General features: G+C 38.3%; 1 protein-coding gene across 10 annotated transcripts in view; it reads right to left on the reverse strand.

Annotated features, from left to right (window-relative positions):
* Positions 1–470: 470 nt before the first annotated feature.
* The window catches only part of GPBP1 (GC-rich promoter binding protein 1), a 35,317-nt gene continuing 10,347 nt past the window's right edge, over positions 471–25,440 (reverse strand). For 5 of the 10 annotated variants that reach the window (XM_075078242.1, XM_075078246.1, XM_075078245.1 and 2 more), the window contains 10 exons: positions 18,476–18,595; positions 13,689–13,812; positions 12,977–13,188; positions 12,254–12,320; positions 9,722–9,906; positions 8,791–8,931; positions 8,153–8,317; positions 6,425–6,609; positions 2,046–2,148; positions 471–950 (listed from right to left, as the gene is read on the reverse strand). In XM_075078242.1, the coding sequence (XP_074934343.1) occupies positions 792–950; positions 2,046–2,148; positions 6,425–6,609; positions 8,153–8,317; positions 8,791–8,931; positions 9,722–9,906; positions 12,254–12,320; positions 12,977–13,188; positions 13,689–13,812; positions 18,476–18,538 (1,404 nt within the window). In that variant the 5' untranslated portion in view covers positions 18,539–18,595 and the 3' untranslated portion in view covers positions 471–791. Of the gene's footprint in view, positions 951–2,045; positions 2,149–6,424; positions 6,610–8,152; positions 8,318–8,790; positions 8,932–9,721; positions 9,907–12,253; positions 12,321–12,482; positions 12,543–12,976; positions 13,189–13,688; positions 13,813–18,475; positions 18,596–20,566; positions 21,933–25,440 lie in introns of those variants that run through there. The other 5 variants (XM_075078238.1, XM_075078240.1, XM_075078239.1 and 2 more) reach the window with 3 other exon arrangements.

Raw genomic sequence — 25,440 nt, forward strand, 5'->3', positions numbered from 1 at the left:
CAGGCAAGTCACTTTGTCATAGAAGGCCACCAGGTTTGTCAAGCACGATCTGCCTTTAGTGAAGCCATGTTGGCTTTTCCCAATCACATGCTTCATTTGACTTGTGATGGCCCTCAGGAGGATTCGTTCCATAATTTTCCCAGGGATTGAAGTAAGGCTGATGGGCCTATAGTTACCTGGCTCGAAGGAGGATCCTTTTGCTTGAGGCTCTTTGCTGTTAGGAACAGCTAGGCTACAAATGGCTGAAGAACAATGATGTGTCGAAGTAGAACAGTACAACAGCTCAATTAAGGAAAAGCGTTTTAGTGCACTTTGCTCATTGTTGCCAACATGCTACATTGCCCTTTTTGTGTACAAGGTGGACTCAAGGATTTCCATTGTAAGAAAGAAATGACTTGGCAAGCAAAACACTGTCAAGCTGCCCTTTTTTTCCTTATAGACTTGAACACTAAGACAGAAGCTTTGCAACACATTGCGCAATTTTTTGTTTTTATTATTAAATGACAAAGTGTGGTTTGTTACATTGTCACATTGCTAGTCAGAAATGCTTCAGTGATGAAGAAGTTGATGCTGGGTCAACCCAAGCCCTCATTCTAGAACATTCATTTACAAAGAAGTTATAGTAATATTCAACAAACCCAGCGCAACATCCCTTGCTTTCTTCAGTGAAAATACCCATCATCCTTCCTCTAGTATTTATGTTACTATATAAATTAGAAATTTTTTTAGGACAACACATCCCCATATTTTAATGAGATCAAAAGAGGCTTCTACAAATGTTACAGGAGTCTTCACACATCATCATCATCTGATGTATCACTGCTGGTAGTCTCAGAATCCTCATTCTCCAGAGCTGGTTTGAAAGTGCTGTTTTTCCAGGGCCCAAATTTAAAGTCACAGACAAAGCCATTTTTCAAAATGTTGTTTTTCCGAAGGCCATTTTTTTGTAACTGAAATGAGAAAACAAGATGTATTTAGAGAAAGAAAAAGCTAAACTCAATCTGTTGTATTTCAACTTTCTCTGCATCTTCACCTCTGGGCTACATTAGATCCTCAGCACTACCTTTTAAATATATACACAAAAGGAAAACTCTCTTGAGAGCCTTCACTTCCGGGCAAGCCACCTGTATCCAAGTGCCTCCAATTGTGCTAAGCCCCTACAGTCAATGAGAGCTTACCCTCTTCTCACCCACTTCCTCAGAAGCCTTGCCTCAGTGATCCCTCTCCCACACTGTCTCTCCTGCAATGCAGTCCCCTTTTCCACAGTGCTGCAAACATCTGTGCTAACAACTGCAAGGTCTGTAATAAGGAAGGGGCCCCGAGGAGAAGCAGGAAGGAGGAATGGGTATCCCAATCTGTCTACCTGATGCAGTCAGAAAGTCAAAGACACTGGAGGGAAAGGAAACAACTGATTCTAGAACAAGAAAGGAATTACTGCATTTCCACACATAGTGCAGAAGCTGGTCAATAAGCCAAGCATTTAAGAGTTTAATATTCCAAATATTCTAATTTAACACGTGTTCCTAGACTTACGGAAATATCACATGTTCAGATTTAATATTGCACAAGATTCTCCCCTGCAGACTCTGTCAGGTATACACAACACTCCTAATTTTAAATAAGTAAAAAAATTCTAGATTGCCTTTTCAGACTTTGTTACTAGTAAGTTAACTGTCTCTCAATTTCCAACAGAGAAAATTCACATTCCAGAGAACCAAGGAAACTGCATAAAAACCTTGAAAGGAAGTTACCTTTCCTCAGGCTAAGCTGAGGAACTGGAAAGCCTGTGCAGTTCTACCAGCAATGCTGAAACTACACAGAAGCACTCCCTTACACTTGCCATGATATTTTGAGAATAGGCCTTACCTACAATAAGCACTGGTCCCCTAGCCTTTTACAGCAAATATTCTTCCAAAAGCACAATACTGAAATGGTACTGAAACAGCAGCACCCCTAACCATCAATATTACTGCAGATTCTCCTCAAAGGTAGGCATTTAGGGTAGCCAACTACAAGTTCAAAATGGAACATTAACTTAGTGTTACCTGTTCACTAATGACTCGGAACTCCCTCATCTCATCCTCTGTTAGTGGAGCACATGTTTCATCATTTTCATTGTCTTCCTGCCAGCCCATCTCCTTTAATAACCTTTAAATTAAAAAGGAGAACATGAAGGAATTTGCTACACACATGCAGACATTTCAAGCTCTGTTTACATATATGTGTAAATGGATTAATCAGTCTTTTTTTAAAAAAAAACTCTACCACAAAAGTAGGTTAAAAGCCTTACAAAAGATAAACAAAGCATCGAAGTTGAGACCTTCTCAGGTCCCTACTGCTACATGCGGTAAAAACTGTACCTTCTTTTTAAAGTAAGAATGTATTTCCTTTGCATAACTGCTCTGGCGAAGCAGCAGTGTACCCCTTGAAAATGATACAAAAAGCCAAAGTCTCTCACTGAAGGAATCTGCAAGTTCTCCTGGAAAACACAGCAGCCATGAGGAATACTGGTGGTTCCCTCCACAGGAACCAATTCAAGATGCAATGGCCTTATATGGTTTCTTTTTTGTAGCACATGTTTATGTTGGAGCCAGGACAGGCTTCTTTGCAAGTGAATCTTACCCAATATCAGCAGATGCTGATATTTCAGCACAGACTACAACTAGTAGGGCATTCTGGGATGGGGGGGAAGAAAAAAGAGGCAGATCCCTCTCATGACTAAGCTTGAGATATCCAAAGATGCAATAAATCGGTGTGTTTTAGCTAGTGCCAGAAGTGGGATGGCAGTATCTGAGCAGGAAGAAAATGGTTTTGTATGTGAAGATGCTGTGAAAGCAGGTTCTCTGAGGGTGAAAACACCATAACATTTAACAACGAAGACAGTAAGTTCACCTGCTGCAAAGTTTTTGCCAAAAGGATTAGCACCTCCTTCAGGCAAACCATGCACTTGTTAACTTTAAATGTTAAAGCAGGTTGAGAGAGTCCTATAGGAAGCAGCCTGAAGGGTAACGGGGTCTAGGAAGGCTGGGCATTCAAGAAGGAAGTCTTAAAGGCACAGGAGCAGGGTGTCCCCATGTACCATAAGATGAACCAGGGGAGCTGCGAAGGTGAGTGTCCTGGCTGAACAGGGAGCTTTTGCTGGGACTCAGGAAAAAAGAAGAGTTTACCACTTTTGGAAGAAGGGACAGGCAACTCAAGGACAGTACAGGGATCTCTTTAGGTCATGCAGAGAAAAAATCAGAAAGGCAAAGGCTCAGCTAGAACTCAATCTGGCCACTGCTGTAAGAGATAACAAAAACATGTTTACAAATATATCAAGAACAAGAAGAGAGCCAAGGAGAATCTCCATTCTCTACTGGATGCAGGGGCAAATATGGCACGTCCTTCTTTGCCTCAGTCTTTAATAGTCAAACGAGTTATCCCCAGGACATTCAGCCCTCTGAGCTGGAAGGCAGGGACGGAGAGCAGGATAAACCACCCATAATCCAGGAGAAAGCATTTTATGACCTGCTGCACCCCTGGACACTCACAAGTCTATGGTCCCAGATGTGATCCACCTGAGAGTACTGAGGGAGCTGGTGGAGGAGCTTGCCAAGCCACTCTCCATCATTTATCAGCAGTCCTGGCTAAACAGGGAGGTCCCAGATGACTGGAGGCTTGCTGATGTGACACCCATCTACAAGAAGGGCCAGAGGAAGGATCCAGGGAACTACAGGCCAGTCAGCCTGACCTCAGTAGTGGGGAAGATAATGGAGCGGTTCATCTTGAGGGATCTTAACAGGCATGCGCAGGACAACCAGCGGATCAGGCCCAGTCAGCATGGGTTCATGAAAGGCAGGTCCTGCCTGACCAACCTGATCTCCTTCTATGACCAGGTAACTTGCCTAGTGGATGAGGGAAAGGCTGTGGATGTTGCCTGCCTAAGCTTTAGGAAAGCCTTTGACACTGTCTCCCACAGCATCCTCCTAGAGAAGCTGGTGGCTCGTGGCTTAGACAGGTGTACTCTTCATTGGGTATAAAAACTGGCTGAATGGCTGAGCCCAGAGTGTTATGGTGAATGGAGCTCAATCCAGTTGGCAGCCGGGCACGAGCAGGGTACCCCAGGGCTCAGTGTTGGAGCCAGTCTTGTTTAATACCTTTATCAATGATCTGGATGAGGGGATCGAGTGCACCCTCAGTACATTTGCAGATGACACCAAATTGGGCAGGAGTGTTGATCTGCTCGAGAGTAGGAAGGCTCTGCAGAGGGACCTGGACAGGCTGGATGAATGAGCCGAGGTCAATTGTATGATGTTTAATGAGGCCAAGTACCAGGTCCTGCACTTCAGTCACAAAAACCCCATGCAACACTACAGGCTTGGGGAAGAGTGGCTGGAAAAGAAAAGGACCTGGGGATGTTGGTTGACAGCCAGCTGAACATGAGCCAGCAGTATGCTCAGGTGGCCAAGAAGGCCAACAGCACCCTGGCTTCTATCAGCAGGAGTAGGGCAGTGATTGTGCCCCTGTACTTGGCACTGGTGAGGTTGCACCTCAAATACTGTGTTCAGTTTTGGGCCCATCACTACAAGAAGGACATTGAGGTGCTGGAGTGTGTCCAGAGAAGGGCAACAAAGCTGGTGAAGGGTCTGGAGAGCAAGTCTTATGAGGAGCAGCTGAGGGAACTGGGGTGGTTTAGTCTGGAGAAGAGGAGGCTGAGGGGAAACCTTATCGCTCTCTACAACTACCTGAAAGGGGCTTGTAGCGAGGTGGGTGTTGATATCTTCTCACAAGTTAACCCAAGTTGTAGGAAAAGAGGAAATGGTCTCAAGGTGTGTCAGAGGAGGTTTAGATTGGATATTAGAAAAAATTTCTTTACTGAAAGACTGGTCAGGCATTAGAACAGGCTGCCCAGAGAGGTGGAGTTGCCATCCCTGCAGGTGTTCAACACACTTGTAGACGTGGCACTTCAGGACATGGTTTAGGAGGCATGGTGGTATTCAGTTGATGGTTGGACTTGATGATCTCAGAGGGTTTTTCCAACCTTAGTGATACTATGATTCTATGAATAGTTATAGAGATCCTGTTAATGTAAATAAGATATCCGGCAATGGCTTATCATCTAAAGTTTGCAGGACCCCTGTCCCTTTGAAGTGACATTAGACTTCTAGAATGCTTAGAAGTGTGAAGTATGTAAAAAAATTAAACTTCAGATTTGCCAACTTGACACCAACAAGATGCCTGCATATTGGAAACTTCCCCAACAGAAGGGAAGCTCGAGATATATTTTGTACTAGATGTGCCAATACTGTTACTAGGTAAGCACAAGTATCCTGTGAGTTAAGCTGGTCACTTCAAGTCCAATTCACCACATAAGGCTTACCATAATATCTGTCCACATGCATGCAGAGGTCACAGACAAAGGGCTGCGACAAAATGGAGACACAGCCTCTCTGAGATACCATAAAGGAAAGACACTTGCCCAGAAACCCTATGAAGGCCATTCAAAATAATCCAAATTGAAAAAAAGAGAGTTAGATTTGAATCCTATCTTCTAGTCAAAAAAATAGTCATCAGCAGCCTCTCATGGCCAAAGAATTCTGCCTCCATAGCCAATGGGAGGGGGGGAAGGCAATAGAGCAGGGAGCATTTCACTTTTCATACTCATGAGGGGTAAGAGGTTATGTGACTTTCCTCTTCGGGTACTGCAAAAGGAAAAGTTCTCTAGTCCAATTGCACACTTGTAGAGTTTGCAACATAATTTATCATTAAAAATAAAATAAAAAACCCCAAACCCATAACAAAACCAAACCCCACCCAACAATCATCACTGCAATTTTGTAGTTGCCAGAAACATTAAGAACTTGACAGAGCTCATGACAATCTGATCTCCAGACTGAGCTGTGATTTCCCAGCAGCATCATCCTCATCTCTACCAGTTGCTACTGCAGTTACTTTTACGAGATACTATAATTGTTTCAAACCTTTTAAAGTTACTTCCTCCCTTTCCAGTGCACTGTCTTGTGATATCACTGACAGCACCAACAAGTCAGCTACAGAAATAATTACTTTAATAATGAGGAAAAATAAAAGTTTACATAAGAGGCAGCATTTAAAGTATTAAAACAAATAGCAATTATATGCTTTGTTCCTCTTAGGCATGCAGATGAAAATCAGAGGGATGAAGTCACTATGCAGTTTGCTTTATTTCTTTAAAAGGAAACCTATAAACTTGCTCTGCTAAAAAGGTCAAGTCAGTACACAAGTCCAGTAGAAATAAAGTACATTCCATGTTAAATCAGTACATGTCTAAATGTTAAACTTGACAATACTTACTGAACATTTTATGTGTTCAAGTTTTCAGATTCTGACTTCTGATCTAGTAAGAATTTATGACATGTTCACTCACTATGAAGGAACACGTCATATTATTATGTAAAGTACATACCTATGCTCTGCCTCGAGTGAGATTGAAAGAGCATCTGCCTGAGGGAAAGCTGAAGATTGAATGATCGGTTGAGATGTAACTGAAGCATTGCCATTCTCCTGTGGAATTTCATTTTCAAAGTTTCGATTTATCTCTCTCTCATGATGAGGACTTTTTTTGTTATGCACGTTAAAGGAGTCATCATCCTGTTAAAATTATACATTAACAAAGTTTAAAAGTAAGTTTCATTCATTCGTAAATGTCTGCAAGAACTACGATTCAGTTATTCTGTTCAATTTAAATTAAAGTTTAAATAGAGACACTCTATACTACTTTGGGGGTAATTTTGTTCACACTTTCAGTGTTTGCAATACCTAGATACTACAGAAATCTTAAGTTATGCCACTGATCAAGTAATGTAGAAAGCAACTCCCATGCTCTACCTCAAACGTTTTTCTACAAAGTTTCAAACGTATCTGAAAACTCGATCTTACTTAAGCTGTCTTTCATACTTACAAAAATAACATTATCTGTTGAACTTACAAACAAGGCTCCCAATTAAGTATCACAGCCACATATGTCAAGAGAAGTTTTAAAGTGTAAGAGTTCTCAAGTTGACTTAGTGTAAGGGGCAGGTCACAGCCACCATACCTCAACCAGCAAATCTGTCTGCTACAAGCTCAGAAAGACTGGATACTGGTCTCGAAATTCAGAGAACATCTTCCCCTGCACACATGCACTCACCACAGCTTCTCAAGCTGTTGTTAACAGCAACTGTAATTTACTAGCCATGAAATAGAACTAGGAAGAAAGTTCATTTAGAAAGCAGACAGTTCAGGTTCACTCAAATATTAAAAGCTCTTTAAACCTATAAACCAGAGATGTTTCTTTTTATTCTACTCATTCAGCAACCTGTAGTTCTTATTTAGTGTGAACCAAATAGCCTCAGAAGTCTTACCAACTGTAAAAACAAAGAGGAGAGTACGATCATTATCTAATTTTGACAACAAAATCCACAACCTGAACATTTAAGAGCATTATCCATAGCAGGAGGCAATCACTCAGTCAGCCAATACTGCACTTGTAAGAAACCATACTTCACAGCCCAGGATCAACACAATCATCATCATTTCCCTTCCACTCAGTGTTGTTTGCTTCCAGAGATTTTAGAATGCTCAGCAAGAATTTTGTAACAAGTACCCCTGTAAACTTACATTCAGCTGTTAAATCATATACCTGAAGTATGCATCTCAGATTATTAAAAATATTTCATAAAACAAACAATTTTAATAGCTACAGGGCAAGATAGCTTCTTCCAAGCACAATTCAGCCACTGATTATGATTTGCCTTGTTATTTCAGGTGACATCTGAATCATGGACATGGCACTTCAGGACATGGTGGTGTTGGGTTGACAGTTGGACTTGACCTTAGCCGTCTTTTGCAGCCTTAATGATTCTATTATTTGGTTAGTGCTAAGCTTAATTTGTCCTTTTTATTGTTGCTAAAGACACAGATATACCTCAGTTACTAACATGTATGAGTAGATACCGCAGAAAGAGAAACTATTAAGAAGCACTGGAAGAAGAGTAGTACTTGGACCTCTAAATTCATCAAAATCTAATTCTTTTCCTTCATTTAGAGAGCCAAGACCATGACTTAGCAGCTGCTTACAGCAAAATAAGATCTGGTTTATGGTCCACCTGAAAACTACTGCTGCCGGGTCTACAATAGGTATGAATAAAACTACCTTCTCTTGCCCAGTATGATTCTTGTCTTCATGTTCTTCTGGCACTCTATCTCGTTTCAATGCTTTCAAAAATTCACTCTTCTTATCAGTCCGCATTCTTGTCAATTTTGTTAAACGAGGCTGACCAACTTTGTCAACAGGGGATGAAGAATTTGACCGATTACACTGAGGTAGAGAGTCAGAAAGATAAAGAATATTAGACATTTAGTCATTTAGAAAACTTAGAATGAAAGACAGATACCCTGGCACCTGTAGTTTCAGGTTTCACATATATTCAGCAGTTGAAAGCAGAGCAAAGGTTATTTGTATTTCAGTATATATAGCTCTTATATATAAGCCCAGAGATGCAGGGTTATGGAGCACTGCTAACAAACAGTAGACCTTCTGAAGTATACAATACCATTACCAGCTTTGAAGTTTAAATCTATCAGGCTATACTTATTAATGCACCATTTTTACTCCAAACCAAACATACAGTACTTAAAGGTCAGTGATGTACCTTCCATATTTCTCACACAGTAACTTCCAAAAAAAAAAAAAACTTATTTAATACAGTTCTGCATAAAACTTACTGATCCCTTTATCTAACCACATTAAACATTTTATAGATTTGATAAAAACTACAGACATTGCTTTACCTCTTTCACTGAATATTGTGATACAGTAAACGCCTTGGCAGTTGATTTGAAAGGACTGAAATTGCTAACACCATATGCAGAGTCATGAGGAAATGGATTCCCAAATTTGTTTTCTTTTGCTTTGCTTTTCCACTGTGTAGGCTAAACAAAAATTTAAACAGAAATTTAAGGAGCCATTAACTACGACTCAGAAAAATGATTAAGCAAAAGCAAATCACAACTACAACCATCACCTAGTGCAAACACCTGTTTTATTGTGGAAAATAAACTGTTTATGAGCAATTCATCTATTCACAAATACCATTTACACTTTTTAAATAAAGACTAAAGTTTCAAAACAATTAAGTTCCTCATATTTGAGGTATTAAGAATCAAAATATTAGTCTTCAACAGCTGAAGTATTGGTTTTAATGTAGAACGTTAGAGAGTAAAGAACTAACTCCACCATATGCTTTCAGGAGCAGAGAAAATAATCCTGAAGCAAAAAATCAAGAGATGAATCTGGAAAGTTGCATTTGGAAAGAGACCAGAATAACATTAATAGGTTGCAACATCATCTCTATCAATAATTGGGTAAATTCTGAAGGTATTTTTACACTATCTCTCTCCACTAGGTGTCTATTTTTCTGTTAAAATCATATAGGAATAGCAATGCCTTTTGTATAAGTTAAAAACATCCTTTTTGCTCTCATTTGGACAGCTCTTGCACTGCTCAAAAGTAAGTGAGAAACAAAGAGAGATCCAACTGCAGGAGAGTTTAAAAATAAAAATAAGAAAAAGTTGCTTCCATTCACTTTTGAGGTGTGCTGTACTTAAGATTTGGAAGCATAACACTCTAGGAACTGTACTCTCAGGGGTGAAACAAGCACATTCAGAATTACAGCACATTTTTTCCAGCATGTTGCTCATGCCACCAGTATCCAAGACTCACCTTTGCGGGTGGAGTCACAGGTTTAGGGAATAATGCTTTATAAACACTTGTGCCAGTTCCATTCCTTACTGGCTGTGAACGATGACTTCCTACCACTGGGAATCCAGATATCTGCAGTTCTTTTGTACTACCCTTTTTAATGACCAGCATTCTCTGAGATCTAAATTTGGGATTCAAAGGATACTCTGGAAAAAAGAAATGTGTATATATATAAATATTTGTGTGCACATGCATACAATCTTTCTAGTTCATAAAATACTTGATAGCCATATGGTCCAGAGCAAACACGCATAAATCAGGAACTTAGTCCAGTATTAGTTCCACAAATAGCACACTGTACGCACATGAATACACACAGGTTCTGTTCCATTTTCTACAACGACCATTTGTAAAACATTTCCCTTGGAAATGCAGGAATTTTACTTTCAGAAAGCAAAGATATTCTTCAAAGCAGCCAGGTACACAATTCTTGCTTGCAAATCTAAAATCCAAATACCATTAATTGTTGATAATTACCTAATGGTCAAAGGGTTTATGGTTTCCTTATTTCCCTTTAAGGTTACTAAAAGAATAATTACTTATATTTTGATTAACAGGGCAGTTTAGAGCCAAATGTTCCACACTGGGGCTCTATAAACATGAGTCAAGAGATGTGCACTACTCTAGACCACAGCAATGAACATTTTCTTTATCTTCACACCTCAACGTAAGCTTCAGGTGTTCTGTTATGCCCAACATTTTCGTATTCAAGAGAGCACTAACAGATATACAGTCAGCTATCATAATAAATAACTGACAATTAGCAGTTTTAAAGTACACCTATTAAATAGTTTTAAATTTTCAAAAAGTGGAAAAATACTTTATTTGTTTGCACATGTATTCCAATGCTGCATTAACAGTCTTTTCCAAGATTATCCCCTCTCCCTGCATGCAATTCTACTTCATGTACAGAGTCACCATATCCTACATTTAAAAAAAAAAAAAAACAACTTATCTTAAAAGCAGAAGTGACTTTAGCTTTGTTTAGCAGGTAGATGTTACAAAACATCCATAACTGTACACTTTTCATAATAGTCTCATCATATATACACAAGCTAAACTGGAATCTAACAGAAGCATGCATTTTTAACAGGCATTAGAAGGGGAAGGCAACATCCCTCCTGTCCTGAATATTGTTTCCTTTAAAAGGAAGTAATAACAGCCTTTATTTCATTTTTTTCCATTACAAAACAAGGTTTGCAATAGCAGAGCTGTAATAAAGTAAGATACCAAGCTGTAAGTTGTAACACTACACTGCACTGCAGCTTATAGGTTAGACTAGATGATCTTCAAAGGTCCCTCCCAAACCAAACCATTCTGATTTTTTGTATTTAACAGAACAGTTCCTTCCTTTACTTGGAAAGAGTGATACCCAAAAAGCCTGGAAAGCCTGCCCTCCTTCAGTTCAAAATGAGCCACATCATGCAGCAGCCACAGCCAGAGCGATGAAAAGTTGTAACACGCTCAAATTGTTATGCAATTTTTTCCAACTTGGTTAGGATAGAATTTAGCTATTGTTGCTCTTTTATTGAAAGATAACTGCATTTCATGACTTTTGCATGAAAGCTGCTAAACACACAAAACCAAAAATCAGTCCAACTGCTTAGGATCCTACAAAAATTCTTAGCAATTAGATGTTTATATCGAGGGGCTGGCCTACCTCTAGTGTTACCTAAGAGTGCAAAACATACTGGGGGAGTATGAGAAAAAGAATCAGCAAATTAAAGTACCATTTAAAATGAGCAACAAGTTTCAGATCTCAGCATTAGCAACGGTTTAAGTAGTAGCTTTTATGTCTAATTAAAGTTATTTCTTCATAAAGAGAAAGGTTCTTATATTGAGTAAGTTTATTACTTTAAAACCTGTGCAGTGTAAAGCTGCTGCCTTATTAAGTGTGAACAACTGACTACATAAAGCCCACAGAATTGTAAAGCAGTAGCCAAATTTAGTCAGGTTGACGTGAGAAAACAATCCCAGCCCACACTCCAGTTCAAGGCCCACTCTCAGGATTGGATTTGTTGCAAGTAATTTATAAACACAACCAACAGCTTAAGACATTTGCTTCCAGGAACGACCTTAAACTTCTGCAAGCTAACCCTCTCTTCTCAGCCCTCCTAGGTTTCCCTCCAAACTCTTCCAACAGCTCTTATCAGTCAGAAGCATTCTTTTATTAAGTCTTCAGCTAGCAATCACATCATTAGTTTAAGTGACCCACCTTCATTGCATTTCCTCTTGAAAATAAAGGTGAAGATAAATTCTTGACATAGTAAAAAAAAGGGTATTTGTTCTGGCTAGTTGTGGCTGCATCTACAGACCAACAGATTGATATTCAAATGAAAGTGTTACCTCAAAAGATAATTACATTGTAATAATATTGAAGTTTCCTCAATTTCAATCTACACCTTTATAATTTAAAAAAAGTCTTTTGTTTCAAACAAAATAACTTCAGATCTCCACTACATTTTTACATTTAAAAACACAAAAAATACTCACCCCACACACTTGCAGTTAGAGATTTATTCTGGTTTGATTCCCTCTCATATTCTGGGTTCAAAGACGGCTGAAAGTAAGTTTTATCATTTTTAAAAACATAAGCCTTGAATTCTGGGACCAATGAAATAAAGAATTGCAATAACATCAGCAGTATGATCTCTGCTGTCAAAGATTTTTAAATGGACAGACTAGACTCTTCCCCCCGTGAGCCAAATAAGTCAATGCTCACTTGTTTCTCTTCTCCAACAAAACAACTCAGGCAGCAGTGATGACCATTACATGAACTGTCCTGAGAAAGCAAAGAACAGTGATATATTGCTCTTCAGAGAGGAAGCTCACCTTTCCTCTTACATCCTACAATTCTAGGTTGAAGCATGGGATCTTAAAAGGCCATTGGCAGAAAGATCACTTTGTTATACTTCCGATTTCCAATAAGGTAACTGTGTAGAATTTAATACATACACATACCACAGTGAACTGCAACCCAACTGTAGTTTCACTTAAACACTTAAGTGACAATAATAAACATGTAACAACAAAAACTGGATATAAAAAGATAAACAAGTTAGTGGACAAATGACTAACAGCCTCTTACCTAAAGGGAGGGTGATCCCTTATATGCTGATCTGAAACTGGTGAAATACCATGAAGTCGCTTTTAATGGACAAAATGGCACTTAGAGAAACAATGAAACCTAGTTTATTATAATTACAATTAACTTACAAAATCCTCAGCCTCAAACTGTTTCGGCCCTTCTTTGTCTTCCTTTTTCCCAGCTTCATTGTCTTCATGCAGTCCTTGGCCTTTTCCACAGTAGAAAGTACTGGTACGAGCACGGGGACCTCTGCCATGGTACCCACCATGATGGCTTATATTTTCTGCACCATTTCTGCCTTGTGAACGCCAACCATTCTTCTCTTTTCTCCCAAAATGCCCTTAGATTTTTAAATTTTAAAGAAATGTAATTACAAACAATTTTAAAAGAATATCCTACTTTTGCAAAATTGTAAGAGAAGTTAGGTCAGCAGCACTATACTCTAGGATGTGGTAGCATAGTGAACTTAAGTTTTCATTCACATAAGCAGCATGGAACAATCTTACAAAACAGTGCCAAAGAAAGAGAATTGTCGTCCAACATTAAGACAAGTCAACCTCCTTTTCTGGCTGCCCATTTGTATGTGGTTGGCTAGAATATTAACTCAACACCTCATTCTTCTTAAAAGAGAAATAGACCTGCAATCACACTACGTTAGCCAACCCTTAATCAGTCATCACATCCTCTCCCAGAAGATTTGTGTTTCCATTACCTCCATTTTACTACAGAGCAAGAATTCAGTATTGGAGAGCTATTATCATCAGACATCTACCATTTTCTAGCTGGAGTGCTACAAGGATGTAAACATATTCAAAATGCTCCATGAAGGCTAAATTATACCTCCATTAGGCCGTCCAATGTTAGGAACAAATCCATCTGAAGAGTTGTGTCTTCTGCGATTTACTTCAAAATGATTCTCTGTCCATGAAAGGTTTTCAGCATGTTTCTGTAAGTTCAGTGATGACTGTAAAGGAGCACAAGTGGTAGACCTGAGATATCTGATTAACATCAAAACTGAATTATCAGAACTGTAACATGCATATTACTCATGGTATATATAAATAATTGTTAAAAGAACTTTGAATAACAGAGAATGCAGCAGTCCAAGTATACATATGTTCAGAGCTATGTCACCATCTCCCATGCTAGCAAAGTGGAAGCTGTGTCTTCTGCTCCAGGACACTGACACAGCACTGAGGACCGCGTCTGTGACACAAGGTACAAGTGTCTATTTTGTTTTGGCAGCAGAACAGAGCACAAGTGACATGTGTTGCAGCAGAGGAAAAATAAAAAAAGTAAGACAGGGCAGGAGAACACAGTTTGGAAGGCAGAAAAGAAGTCTGGATCTTAATATGGGTGGTCAGAGACTATACATGTGTGCATCCCATAGAAAGCAAGGAGTTGCTTCCACCAGAGGCAGCTGTACCTAAAAAAGGCCCAATTTATTAGTCTTGTCATTATAACTTAGTAAGGCAAATGCAACTAGTTAAAAGATACAAACGTACTTCAAATTACCAGCTTATAAGTACACAATGCAGAAATTTTACAGGAATAAACCTTTACTATATCAGCAGGAAGTACCTTATAAACTAAATCCTTATACTGAGAATGGAAACACAGAAACCAAAATACATCCCAACTAGAACTAAGGGAATTAGACCAGAAAAGGTCGTGCCTTACAGCAGCTCTCTTCCCTATTGCTTCTATCTAGCTTTACTATTCTAACACTGTAATATTTCTTTCACTGCTATATCTTAAAAATTCAATAATAAGTTTTTGTTCTACAACAGTAGTGCTTAGCCTTGCTGTTGTTCATGCCACACATCTTCCAGTGAGCGACAGCAGAGGGCTGTGTTACCCACTACCTCTCTGCCTCACAGCCAGCCTTCGATGCAGATGAAGCAAAGCCTCCTTCCCTCCCAGCAGACTTACTGTGCACATACATGTCTGTTGTACCGCACACATACAAGAGACCCAACACATCCCAGGGCCACAAGAGCTACAAACGCATGAAAGCACAGCTGTGTGGAAATGTACTGTGTCAGCAAACTAAGCTTAATGATTCCAGGCAGTATCAGTTTTACTGCACCCAAAGCATTAACTTTGCTGTCTGAAGCTCATTCCCTCTCCACACTGAGTAGCTTTTAGGGAAAAAAAAAAGTACAGCAGTAATGGTGTATGTCTGAAAATGAAAGCCCCGAGTTTTTCGACAGTTACTACCCACTAAATCTAATCAAGCTGTATTAATATTTAAAGTACTCCACTGATCAAAGTGAGTAGGAAAAAATAAAAAAAGAAGTCACAGTAATAGGATTAACTACTTTGGAAAACATACTGAAGGAAACTATTTCCTTCTTCTCACCTCCCCTGCAAGAGACAATCACACAAAAAAATGAAACCCAAGTTCTACTGACAATGCCCCAGCAGAGCTCAAGGTACTATTCAAAATTCACTGCTTAAAATTCAAACTCAAGTAAGCAATAGATGTTTAAAATACATGGCATGTATTTCCAAATTGCACAGAATCAAATGAAAAGGGATTGCCCTCTCAATTTGAGATCTGGGAAGTGAATCACTTCCCTGACAAACCTGGAGAGACAGAAAAAAACAGAAAACCACATGAGACATTCAAAAGATTTAAGTAGTTCAAAAAATATCACAATGAATCTCAATATTTATGTAAAAAGTAAATCCTTACAAATTAATTTTTAATAAACTGCCAAAAATTTCAGAAAGTTCTAGATCTGTTGATTATAGATGAAATTTTAGAAGATAGCTTCACATGTTCATTTACATACAACAACCTTCTAATATTGCTTTTGGAGCTTAACTTTTTTTTTAATGAACTTTGAAGAACAATCATATTTTCACAAAGTGTAACTGACAGCATTTTATATATAGTGTTTCAGTTGTACATGACTGAACCTAAAGTCTTTAAATTGCATACAAAGATCATGCAGTTTACATTTTCTCCACAAGATGGAGATAACAGTGTATCAAGCCTCCTGTGGCAGAGATAACAGTAAATTTAGTAATCAACAGGAAATCCATTGGCAATTTCTGGAAGTTGAGAAATTATCTGACTGGGTTCAACCAGCCAAGAAAGAAAGCAACACAGATTTTTGAAGTATAAGAAGTCTTACTGCTTAACATGAAGTAAAAGGAAGCTTGCAAAAACTGAGTTTACTAGTTGTTGGCAATCTTCCCATGCATGCTTTACAGTAATCCTTTCTGAAAAGTTTTGTCCATATCCCAAGATGGCTTCACTGTTCACAACCGCTTCCCATTTCCATCTGCCCAACTGCAATACTGCACTGACACAAATACAGTAGTTCTGAACAAAAGTTACTGAGCAATGGACACCCAACTATTAGGTAGACTTTGCTATAAAAGTCATAGGGAGATCATATAAAAGCTTATCCCTAAGACAAAATCATCAGCAATAGGTGAGATGGATTTCAATCAAGCTGTAATCTGTATCAGTCACACTGAGAAAGCTCATTCACAATCCCAGCTTCCTGGCACCAGGTTTTTCTAATGCTAGCCTTTACCTATGTCGGGAAACGACTAGGCTACCCACAATTGAGGGGGGAAACCAACCTCCTAAAGATACAATTCCTGAAAGTGCCTCTTCCAGAAAATAAAAACTGACCAGGCAAAGTTCAGTTTCTCCTCAAGTCCAAATGTTGTTGATACCATAGCCTCACCTCAGCTCCATTCTGCATGAAGCATGAGGCGCCTTGCCTTCCTCACCCCATCCTTCCTCTTCATCTCCATCCCTCTTTCTGCTCTTCTCTTTAGCTGCTTTGCTGATATATGGGAAGCAGAAATAATAATCTGTTCTAGGAAGTGGAGATGACAGGGGCCATAACACTGAGACCTGTCTTGTAGAGGACAGGACAAGGCTTATTCTGTAAGCCAAAAATTACTACACATCAGGTAGGACCAAAAATACTTCACAAGCATTTAAAACCCAGATGTGCTGTATATCACAGAATGGTGATTATTGAGGGAGGAAGTAACACAAGGAATTAAGCTCACTTCAAACAACAAAGCAAAAAGACTATAACAGAGAAGGAATACAGCTATAGAGTTTTTGGAATGGATGAAAGAAAGTCTATCTAAACTCCCTGAGGCAAAGAATCATGGAAGAGAACAGGATCCACAGCATACGCTTGCAATGAAATTTCCCACAATACACAAAGTGACAAATACAACCCATACCTCAGATATATTCAAGCGGTACTGGTATAGTTCTGGAATTTACTTCTCTTCTGCTTTATTGTACACTTTAAGCATGCAGGTAAAGCTGTTCCAGCAGATTCTTGAAATACGTGGTTAAGATTGTTTCATAATTGTGACACCATATTAAACTAAGCTCTGATTACTTTTCCAACTGAAAATATATTAAATTGGAAAAAGCAGATCAAAAGAGTTTACTATACTGAAGTCAAGTAGAATGAAACTAAACAGATGGCAGGAACCATCCTGGAACAGATAGGCCTGATGTTCCCAGAACAGCAACTGGAAGTTGTTGATGGACTATACTAAAAGAAGCTAGCTAGGTCAGTGTAGAAGAAAGATACACAGAGCAATACAAATACGGACATTCAACAACCTGACGAAAAAAAAAAGCATGCCTGGATGCGTAGACTTATATAAGCAAAGCAATGGGAACACAACTGACAGCTAACTGTGCATTTAACAATAGCACAAGCCTATTTCCATTAAGTTTATACAGGCTAAACATTTTCCATGGACATGAAACACAGCAAGAAACTTACATAAATACATTAAAGTAAGGCAATGCCACTCACAGCTGCAGACATGGGCATTGCATTTAAAAGATTGTAATGAAGAATATGGGTCTACAAATAGGGAAATAGATGACAGGACTTTCAATATCTAGTGCTGTCTCTGCTTCTGCATTTGCACAAATTAAGAATGAGAAGAAGAGGCCAGAAAAAAAAAAAAGCAGCATTTATGAGAAAGACATACTCAAGACTTCCCAGAATATTTATAAATTCCAACGATTCAGAGATTGCTATTTCCTGTTTCCAAGCTAACTGTCCCATTGTATAAAGTGAGTAACAGTAGTCTAGATGAAACAACCCAAGTGAAGGTGCGTAACTATTTGAAAGAACCACTCTCCACCAGTAATAACAAGCATCACAATAGCAACTGTAGAGTCATTTCAGAAGGTCTATTTCAAACTTTTTTTTTTTTAAATCACTTGGATGATAGAATAGCAATCCTGTAAAAGTTACAGGACAGAGCAAAATCAGAAGCAAGAACATCAAGCACATGCCTCTGTCTTGGTACTTCTAGCACAAAACATGGTAATTCATTTTAAACACCCAGTGATGGCAACCTTAAATCCAACAACAGCTCTGATAATGTGGCCAGGCACATGCTTCTTTCCACGAACTCAGCTGCTCAAGCAAAAAGTTCTACTGGAGGTATGAGCTTGACAATCACGGTACATCTACTTAAATCATGACAAGGTTTGCTAGATATCACCTGTTATCACCCTATTCAGAGAGATTTGCATTTTTACTATGATTAAGGTTATAACATTTAGACTTCTCTAATAATGAGAGTACCTGTTCAAAAGAACAAGAACATACCTTTGTTGATGATGGTGGAGTAGGAAAATTAAGCCAGGCTGGAGCAAAGTCATGCTGCGCCATTTAGGTCCAGTCTTTCCGAATCAATGAAAAAAGGCTTCAGCACCTCATGGCAAGTCCCTGTAATTGGAAAACAAGAAATGTGTACTTTTCAGGTGCTTATGTTACAAGAGGATTGCACCTGAGTTTTGGTAATTATTTCCCTTCTGTTTTCTGGTATTATTTTCTCACACAGGTCTGGTTTAGAACCTAACTATCCCCATCTTGTTTATAGCATCACATTTGTGCTTTTATTACCAAAGTGTCACACTAATCAAATGTATTGCAGGTATCATGAAAATACAACTGTAACATCCTTCCTTTATTTCCACTTATAAATGGGATGAAACAGCTTGTGCAAGGTCTGATCCAGAAAACTGTGGCAAAATTAGCTGGTTCAAATACCTTCCGGTACTTTCCAGAACAGATTTCAGGAGCTATTTCACTAGCTTCCCAGAAGCAGCTGATTTTTTTAATTAGTCCCTAAAAGTTAGTCTCAGAGGCTATATTATGGTTCCTTACAATAAACTGGATGCTCAGGGCCACCATAAACCCCATCTTATCTCTAGATTCAATGGAAACAGTCTACATGCTCAAAAACAGTGTCAATATCCAGTAAAATTCTCTAGTTGGAAAATGGGCAAGACAAAGTAACGGCTGAAGATTAAAATCCAATAATACTTTTTCTACCCTACACTCTCCCCACAGGTAGGAAAACATCTCTCAATAAGCAAGAGAATGCAAGAAAATGTGAACTATATTACCTGAAGCTGAACTACAGCACAGAAAGAAAGAAATGGATGACACTGCCTAAATTATAAGGGTATCTGAATCATGCTCTGCAGCTCGACACTGCAAAATTGTCAATCATTCAAAAATATCCCACATATGATATATACACTATTAGAAATTCAGCTAGTGAAAACATAATAAACATCCACATGCATTTCATAGGGAGACCCATATAAACGTGCATTCCACATCTCTGCAAAACAGATTACAGATCTGTTAGTAAGCAAACATAGATATAGTTCACTTTAATCTAAGGCTGCTGTAACATAAGTAAGTATTAGTAAGAGCTATGAAATCTGAACTTGGTAACTGATAATTGTTGTATTCTGGCCTCAACCAGACTTCTGCAGATTTCCAGTGACATATGAGAATGTTCTAGCTTCTAAAAGGAAGCCTAACAGATCCACAAGTATTAAACTGCACTTAGTTGAGCTGCCGGTTCTTTTTTATGCTGCGAGCTCATACTTAGGTTTTTAGGTACCTCTGATACCAGAGTTAAACTGTAAGCTAAGATGCACAATATCTACCATCATTTAAAGAGACAAGTTTAAAGGTATGTCTCACCCAAATAACTTGTTATAAATTACTCTGCTGAAGTCATCCAACAATCTGTTCTAAATTAACCTCAACACGAATTCCAGAGAAATTTTCTGAAGAACCTAATTACATCAGACTAATAAAAAACAAACAAAGGAAGTTCCAGAGTCACAGAACCATCACAAAAACGGCTTCTCTTTTTAATAGGAACCAACTTCACTTTTACTGATTAACCATGCTTAGCAATGGTATCGAAACAGAAAAGTTTGTATGTTTACAGACCAACCAATACAAGAGATGCTAAATTAAGAAATACCAAATTAAATATGAGCAGACTGCAGCAGGAAATTTTTTTTAACTCTTTCCCTCAGATACAGTTCTCATCTCCTAGCAGGAGAATCACAAAATCCTTAGAAAGGATCAAGACAGGTATGAATACTGGAAGATCAGGACAACAACAAGAAAATCTCCAGACCAAGGCACTTAAGAGTCTGAGAAAACAAAGGGAGAGATTAGGTTTATACTGAATAAGAACATAACAAAGATCCAAGAGGTTTTACCAAGTTTTGGCGAATCAGCTATTAGGTATGCGACAAAGGCACTAACAATGAGTTCTTAACAAATTCATATTTGTGTTTTTTGAAAACCAGTCAAGCTTCCTAACACTACTATTTATCCAATTGTTATGAAAAGAGTTTATTCTTAACTCACTAACATACCTACCTTTTACCTTTTGCACAAAAATCAAGGGGTCAGGTGAGATTTGGTGATCACCAAGTATCTGAGGACTGCAAAGGTGTTTTTAACAGAGCTTCGTCCACAGCTCTCTGATACTGGATGTATATTTCTTCCTGCAAAAATCATTCTAGAAGCAGATTAAAGTCTTCCTCATGTTCTCAGTTCTTCAACTAAAAGTTCTAAAAAGGCTTTTGACAGTGCTGCTATTTCAGACGATTCAGACCTCTCCTATGAAGCAGTACAGTGCAGTCGTAAGGACAGAGGCCTGGGCCAGAACTACACAATATTCAGAGTGCAAAGTCGGCAGCAGAATATCTGAAATTTCAATAAGCCCATAGAAGAAAAACTTTTCTAGGCCTAATTCTTCCAGCTAGTTTTGATGAAAGAACAGCAGCAACAAAAGCACAGATGTCATTCTAAAACACTATCTGACTGATTTCATAGGTTTACAGTAAATACTACCAAGAAAAGCAACTATTGAGGATATCGGTCTCCACACTACCAAAGTTAAGAAAACACTTTCTCTCATGTGATTGTACATATTATTGGTCTGGCAATTAGACGTGGGAAAATTTAGTATTTTCATTATTAAACCTTACTAACTTCCAAGAGGCACAAACACCCTAGCCATAATTAAACTGGGAAACAAACATCATATCAGGAAAGGACAAATATTAACATCTCTTTTTTTAAATATATTTTATAGTACATAGCCTACCCAGCTTTAAGTTGCCAATTCCATGTTTTATCAGTCTTCATAAATACTCTTACAGATCCTAGCTTTCTGATGTTGCCAACAAGTTTGTCCTAGCATGTATTTTAACATAAAAACATTTTCATTACAAGCACGAACTCTGCTTTGATGATCTGGCAAATATTCAATACCTCTAGGATACTCTTCATTCTCAGGAAAATATTTTTGGTAAATTGAGAACGAATCACAAAAAGTGAGAATGGGATGCCAGCAAGACCACTTTGCTGCCACAGGCAGGATTTATTACGCTTAAATCCTTCATGATCACCTTGGAACAAAACAGCTTGCTTTTCAACTTAAGTTAGACCAACAACTGAGACTACCACACTATTTTGCAACACATCCCATCACTACGAAGGTTCCTTCCACCAGGTCTCTTTTCCTGCTATTCAGGCCCATTACTTAAGCTGTCCCCATCAGTCAGACGTTTCTGCATTGTGTGTCACCCAAAGCACTTGCAATCTCTGTTCAAATCCATACTATCCACAAATAGGCATACACTCTATTTCATGATTTAAGTTATTAATAAAAATACCAAAGAGACTTCTTTAGAAATTTACTTGATAGATCCTTCCAGCTTGACATCAAACAAGAGCTGCCTTTACAAAGTCTGAGGAGCCACTAAGACAAATAGGTAACATTGATCAGCAATTTACTTGAGAAAAATAATTCTGCTTTTCAGAAACATAGAACCCACAAAACCAAAACAAAACCCAACCAACAAACCCATTTAAAGTATTTAAGTAGAATGAAAGTCAGTAGAATGCACCCATACAAGCGTTTACAAGAAACTGCTTTAATAACACTGACAGACATGAAGAACCCATTTGTCTGCTAGTAAGCCTTCTCTTATGTACACACCACACAATGGATCAACTGCTGTTCATTAACACTGATAAAACAGCTGTTTTACTCCCAGCATTAATATAGCTGTCAGAAGAAAGCTTATTGAGGTAAATAAACACCACAGATCCAAACACGATTCCACTGATTGTAGAAACTCTTTTGGTAACAAAAGAGTAGGACCAAAATATACCACTGAATGTTTACGTCAGCATTCCCTAGCAGCACAAAGTCAAAACACATCTGCCATTCTTTTACCAAACTGCCATAAAAGCTAGCTTGGCTCAGGTTGTCTATTACTGAAATAGAGCTGCACAATCCTAGAAAGGTAAGGAAAAGACACTGAAACACTCCTATCCTCATACCATTAGCACTCAAATGCATTTAAATTTCTTTAATCAGACTGCTCAAAATATTCAGTCTCATCTCAGTAATAGCCTCTGACGTCTGATTCAAGTATTGAATAGTGACTTCAGAAACAAAAGCCTTCCATAGCCCATAAATTTAGATAAAATTTATGTTTCACTGTGTTGTGGACAGCAAAGAAAAAAAAACATGTTCTTAAATTTTACTTCTTGTGGGGGATCTGAGAAAAGGCTGTAAAGCATTTTGTTTCAGGTAACATGCAATAATTATTCCAATATTCAATTATATAAAATGAATTCCAGAGTTTTGTGAAATATGATCTTCAATATGAAGGCAGTGAATGCCAAGGAATAATGAACAGCTGGTTCCAAATTATGTACAGTGAAAAGATTTGTCATACATCTAACTCAGTCATCCACTTTCAGCAACATTAGCAGCTGAAATAAGAACACTGCACAGAGTATACTTAACCAACATCCAAACACAGTTGGGCTGGGGTTTTTTATCACTGAGTCAATAAGGTCCTTTTGTGACAGAAACTATTTTTCACCAGTTGTAAAGCAGCTGGAAACACTACTTTTTAAACAAACTTATTTGCGTCATCTAAACAGCATTTGGGAAAACTTAATATATTGCCTGTTTTAGAAAAAGAAGTAACATGCTAAGAAAAGGGAAGCAGAAAGCAACTGCTTGAATCAGGAGTCAAGACTTCTGTGTAAAGCCTAAGAAAAAACATCTACAGTCAACTCCCAAAACTCTGCAAAAAAATGAAAAAGGAACTAAACCAACTATCATTAGTCTACCTTGTGCATAACAAATTAAGAAATCAAATATTAAACAGTATAGCTGATTTTCCTTGCACTACTACATTTTTCTTTTTTAAATCACCACAGAAAAGATATAAGTAAAATCGCACTTAGAATAACAGCACAAAATTGTGAGTTTTACTTGATGAAATCATGAACTATTTCACTGATAAGGGAAACGAAAAGTCTAAGAAAACTAATTGGCTTGCTTTGCCTTGCAAAATGAGGATCTCAGATGTATTTAAACAGTGGTTATAAACATATGAAGGAGTAAATTCTACGAAGAAAAGATATGTCCTAACCCAAAACACCGTAAGAATCACAAGAAGATACCAACCGCAGTAGGTTTAGGCTGGACACACAGCCCTGAAGATCAGAAGGCCAAGATTCTGGAATAACTTTAAGACACAGGACAAGTATTTGAACCTGCCAATTCCTGCTATGCTTCCAAGTCAAAAACTAATAATTGTAACTAAAGAGTTTAATGTGTAGCACAAGCATGTACACAAAGATAACGTTGTAATAACTAATCCACTTTTTCCCATCTTAGGTAGTAACTGTATAAGAATATTGTTTCCCCAGCAACTTTTTTGCCCTCTTTCCCTCACTGCTTGAAATCACTAGAGTGTTTAAAAAACAAACTTTAAGCATGAAGACCACCTACTACCAAGTATAAATCAAATTCTTTTTTTTTCCCCTACAAAACCAGACAGAATTCAATATAGTACCAAAGCAGAAAACACCCTGTACCCATGAACTTTTGGATTACCTTGTTTTCAGATTATTTTAGTGAAGTGCTTCTTCAAGCTTCATATTATATTACAATTTTCACCTTACCTGAAACCTTTAATTCACTATTACTGGGACAAAACATGGAACAGCCAAAATGACTAACATTTAAGTTTCGTGTGCAAAGCTTGCTTGTAAACTCAAAACCTCCATGTAGTTAACACATAAAACAGGGACATGAAGTACATAGATCAAGAAGATCCAGTCAAACAAACTATCCAAAACAGTGTTATGAAATACATCTTTGATTTAACAAACACCATTTCTTACACTTTAATAAAATTTGTGCACTTTCCTGCAATAGAATATTTATTTAACAATCTCTTCTTTTTCCTCCCCAAAGTTTACCAGAAGAAAGAAAAAAAGACAAGGAAAAAAAAATGCTTGCTCATTCTCATACCATTTGTCCTAGATTAGGGACTCCAGCCACCACAGCTACATCAGTTAAAGATTTCACCCTCCTTTACTCCTGAGCAATTTCACCAAACAGGGAGACTGGCAATACATGGCAGTACTTTCTAACCACTAGTGAAGCATGTGGGAATTACAGGCTAAGCATAACGCAGAACCCTAGCAAGCATCTGTTAGTCCAGTCCGTATCTCTACTTACCACATTAAAAAATGGGAATACAGTGCAGTCACATACCAGACTCATTACAGACAGGGTAACAGTAGAGTCACTACAGAGAGAACTGCATGCATTTATTAACTCACTTAGCTGCAGCGCTAAACCATGAAGCAGTTGTGCTGCCAAATGTTATGGAGCAAAAGGGTGAAGCAAGACAGACCAACCTAGACTTCCACCCCCCACCCCCAGCATCTATAAAATGCTGATAACACCTAGACCTGACTAAGCTTTATGAAAAAAAGAAAAAACACCACACAAACCCCAAGCCCAAGTCTCCAACTCAAACACTGGAACACTTATGATATAACCAGACTCCCTTCATATAATGTCTCCTGCACAGCTCCTGCTAACACATTGGAAGAATAGCGATTTCCTTTACTAATGTCTTCAACCTGGCCTTAAACATATCATCAAGAAAACAATGCTACTGAGGTCTGGAATAAACTGGTTATATAAACAAATAATTTCAGTGATCAGTCCTGCTTCCTTATAACAATGACCCTTTATCCAGAATTTCTTCTAGCTTCAGTTCCATTCACCAAATCTTTCCAGCATCAGAAACCCTCTCTCCCTCTCCCTCTGCTTACACAACACTAAAAACAGCCATACAGCACCCCTGAAAGTGCATAATACTCTTCAGGAGCTGGAAAAGTGACTCCCATGAGAATTCATC

This window comes from Phalacrocorax aristotelis, chromosome Z (genome assembly GCF_949628215.1).
Source record: "Phalacrocorax aristotelis chromosome Z, bGulAri2.1, whole genome shotgun sequence".
In the NCBI taxonomy this organism is placed as follows: Eukaryota; Metazoa; Chordata; class Aves; order Suliformes; family Phalacrocoracidae; genus Phalacrocorax; species Phalacrocorax aristotelis.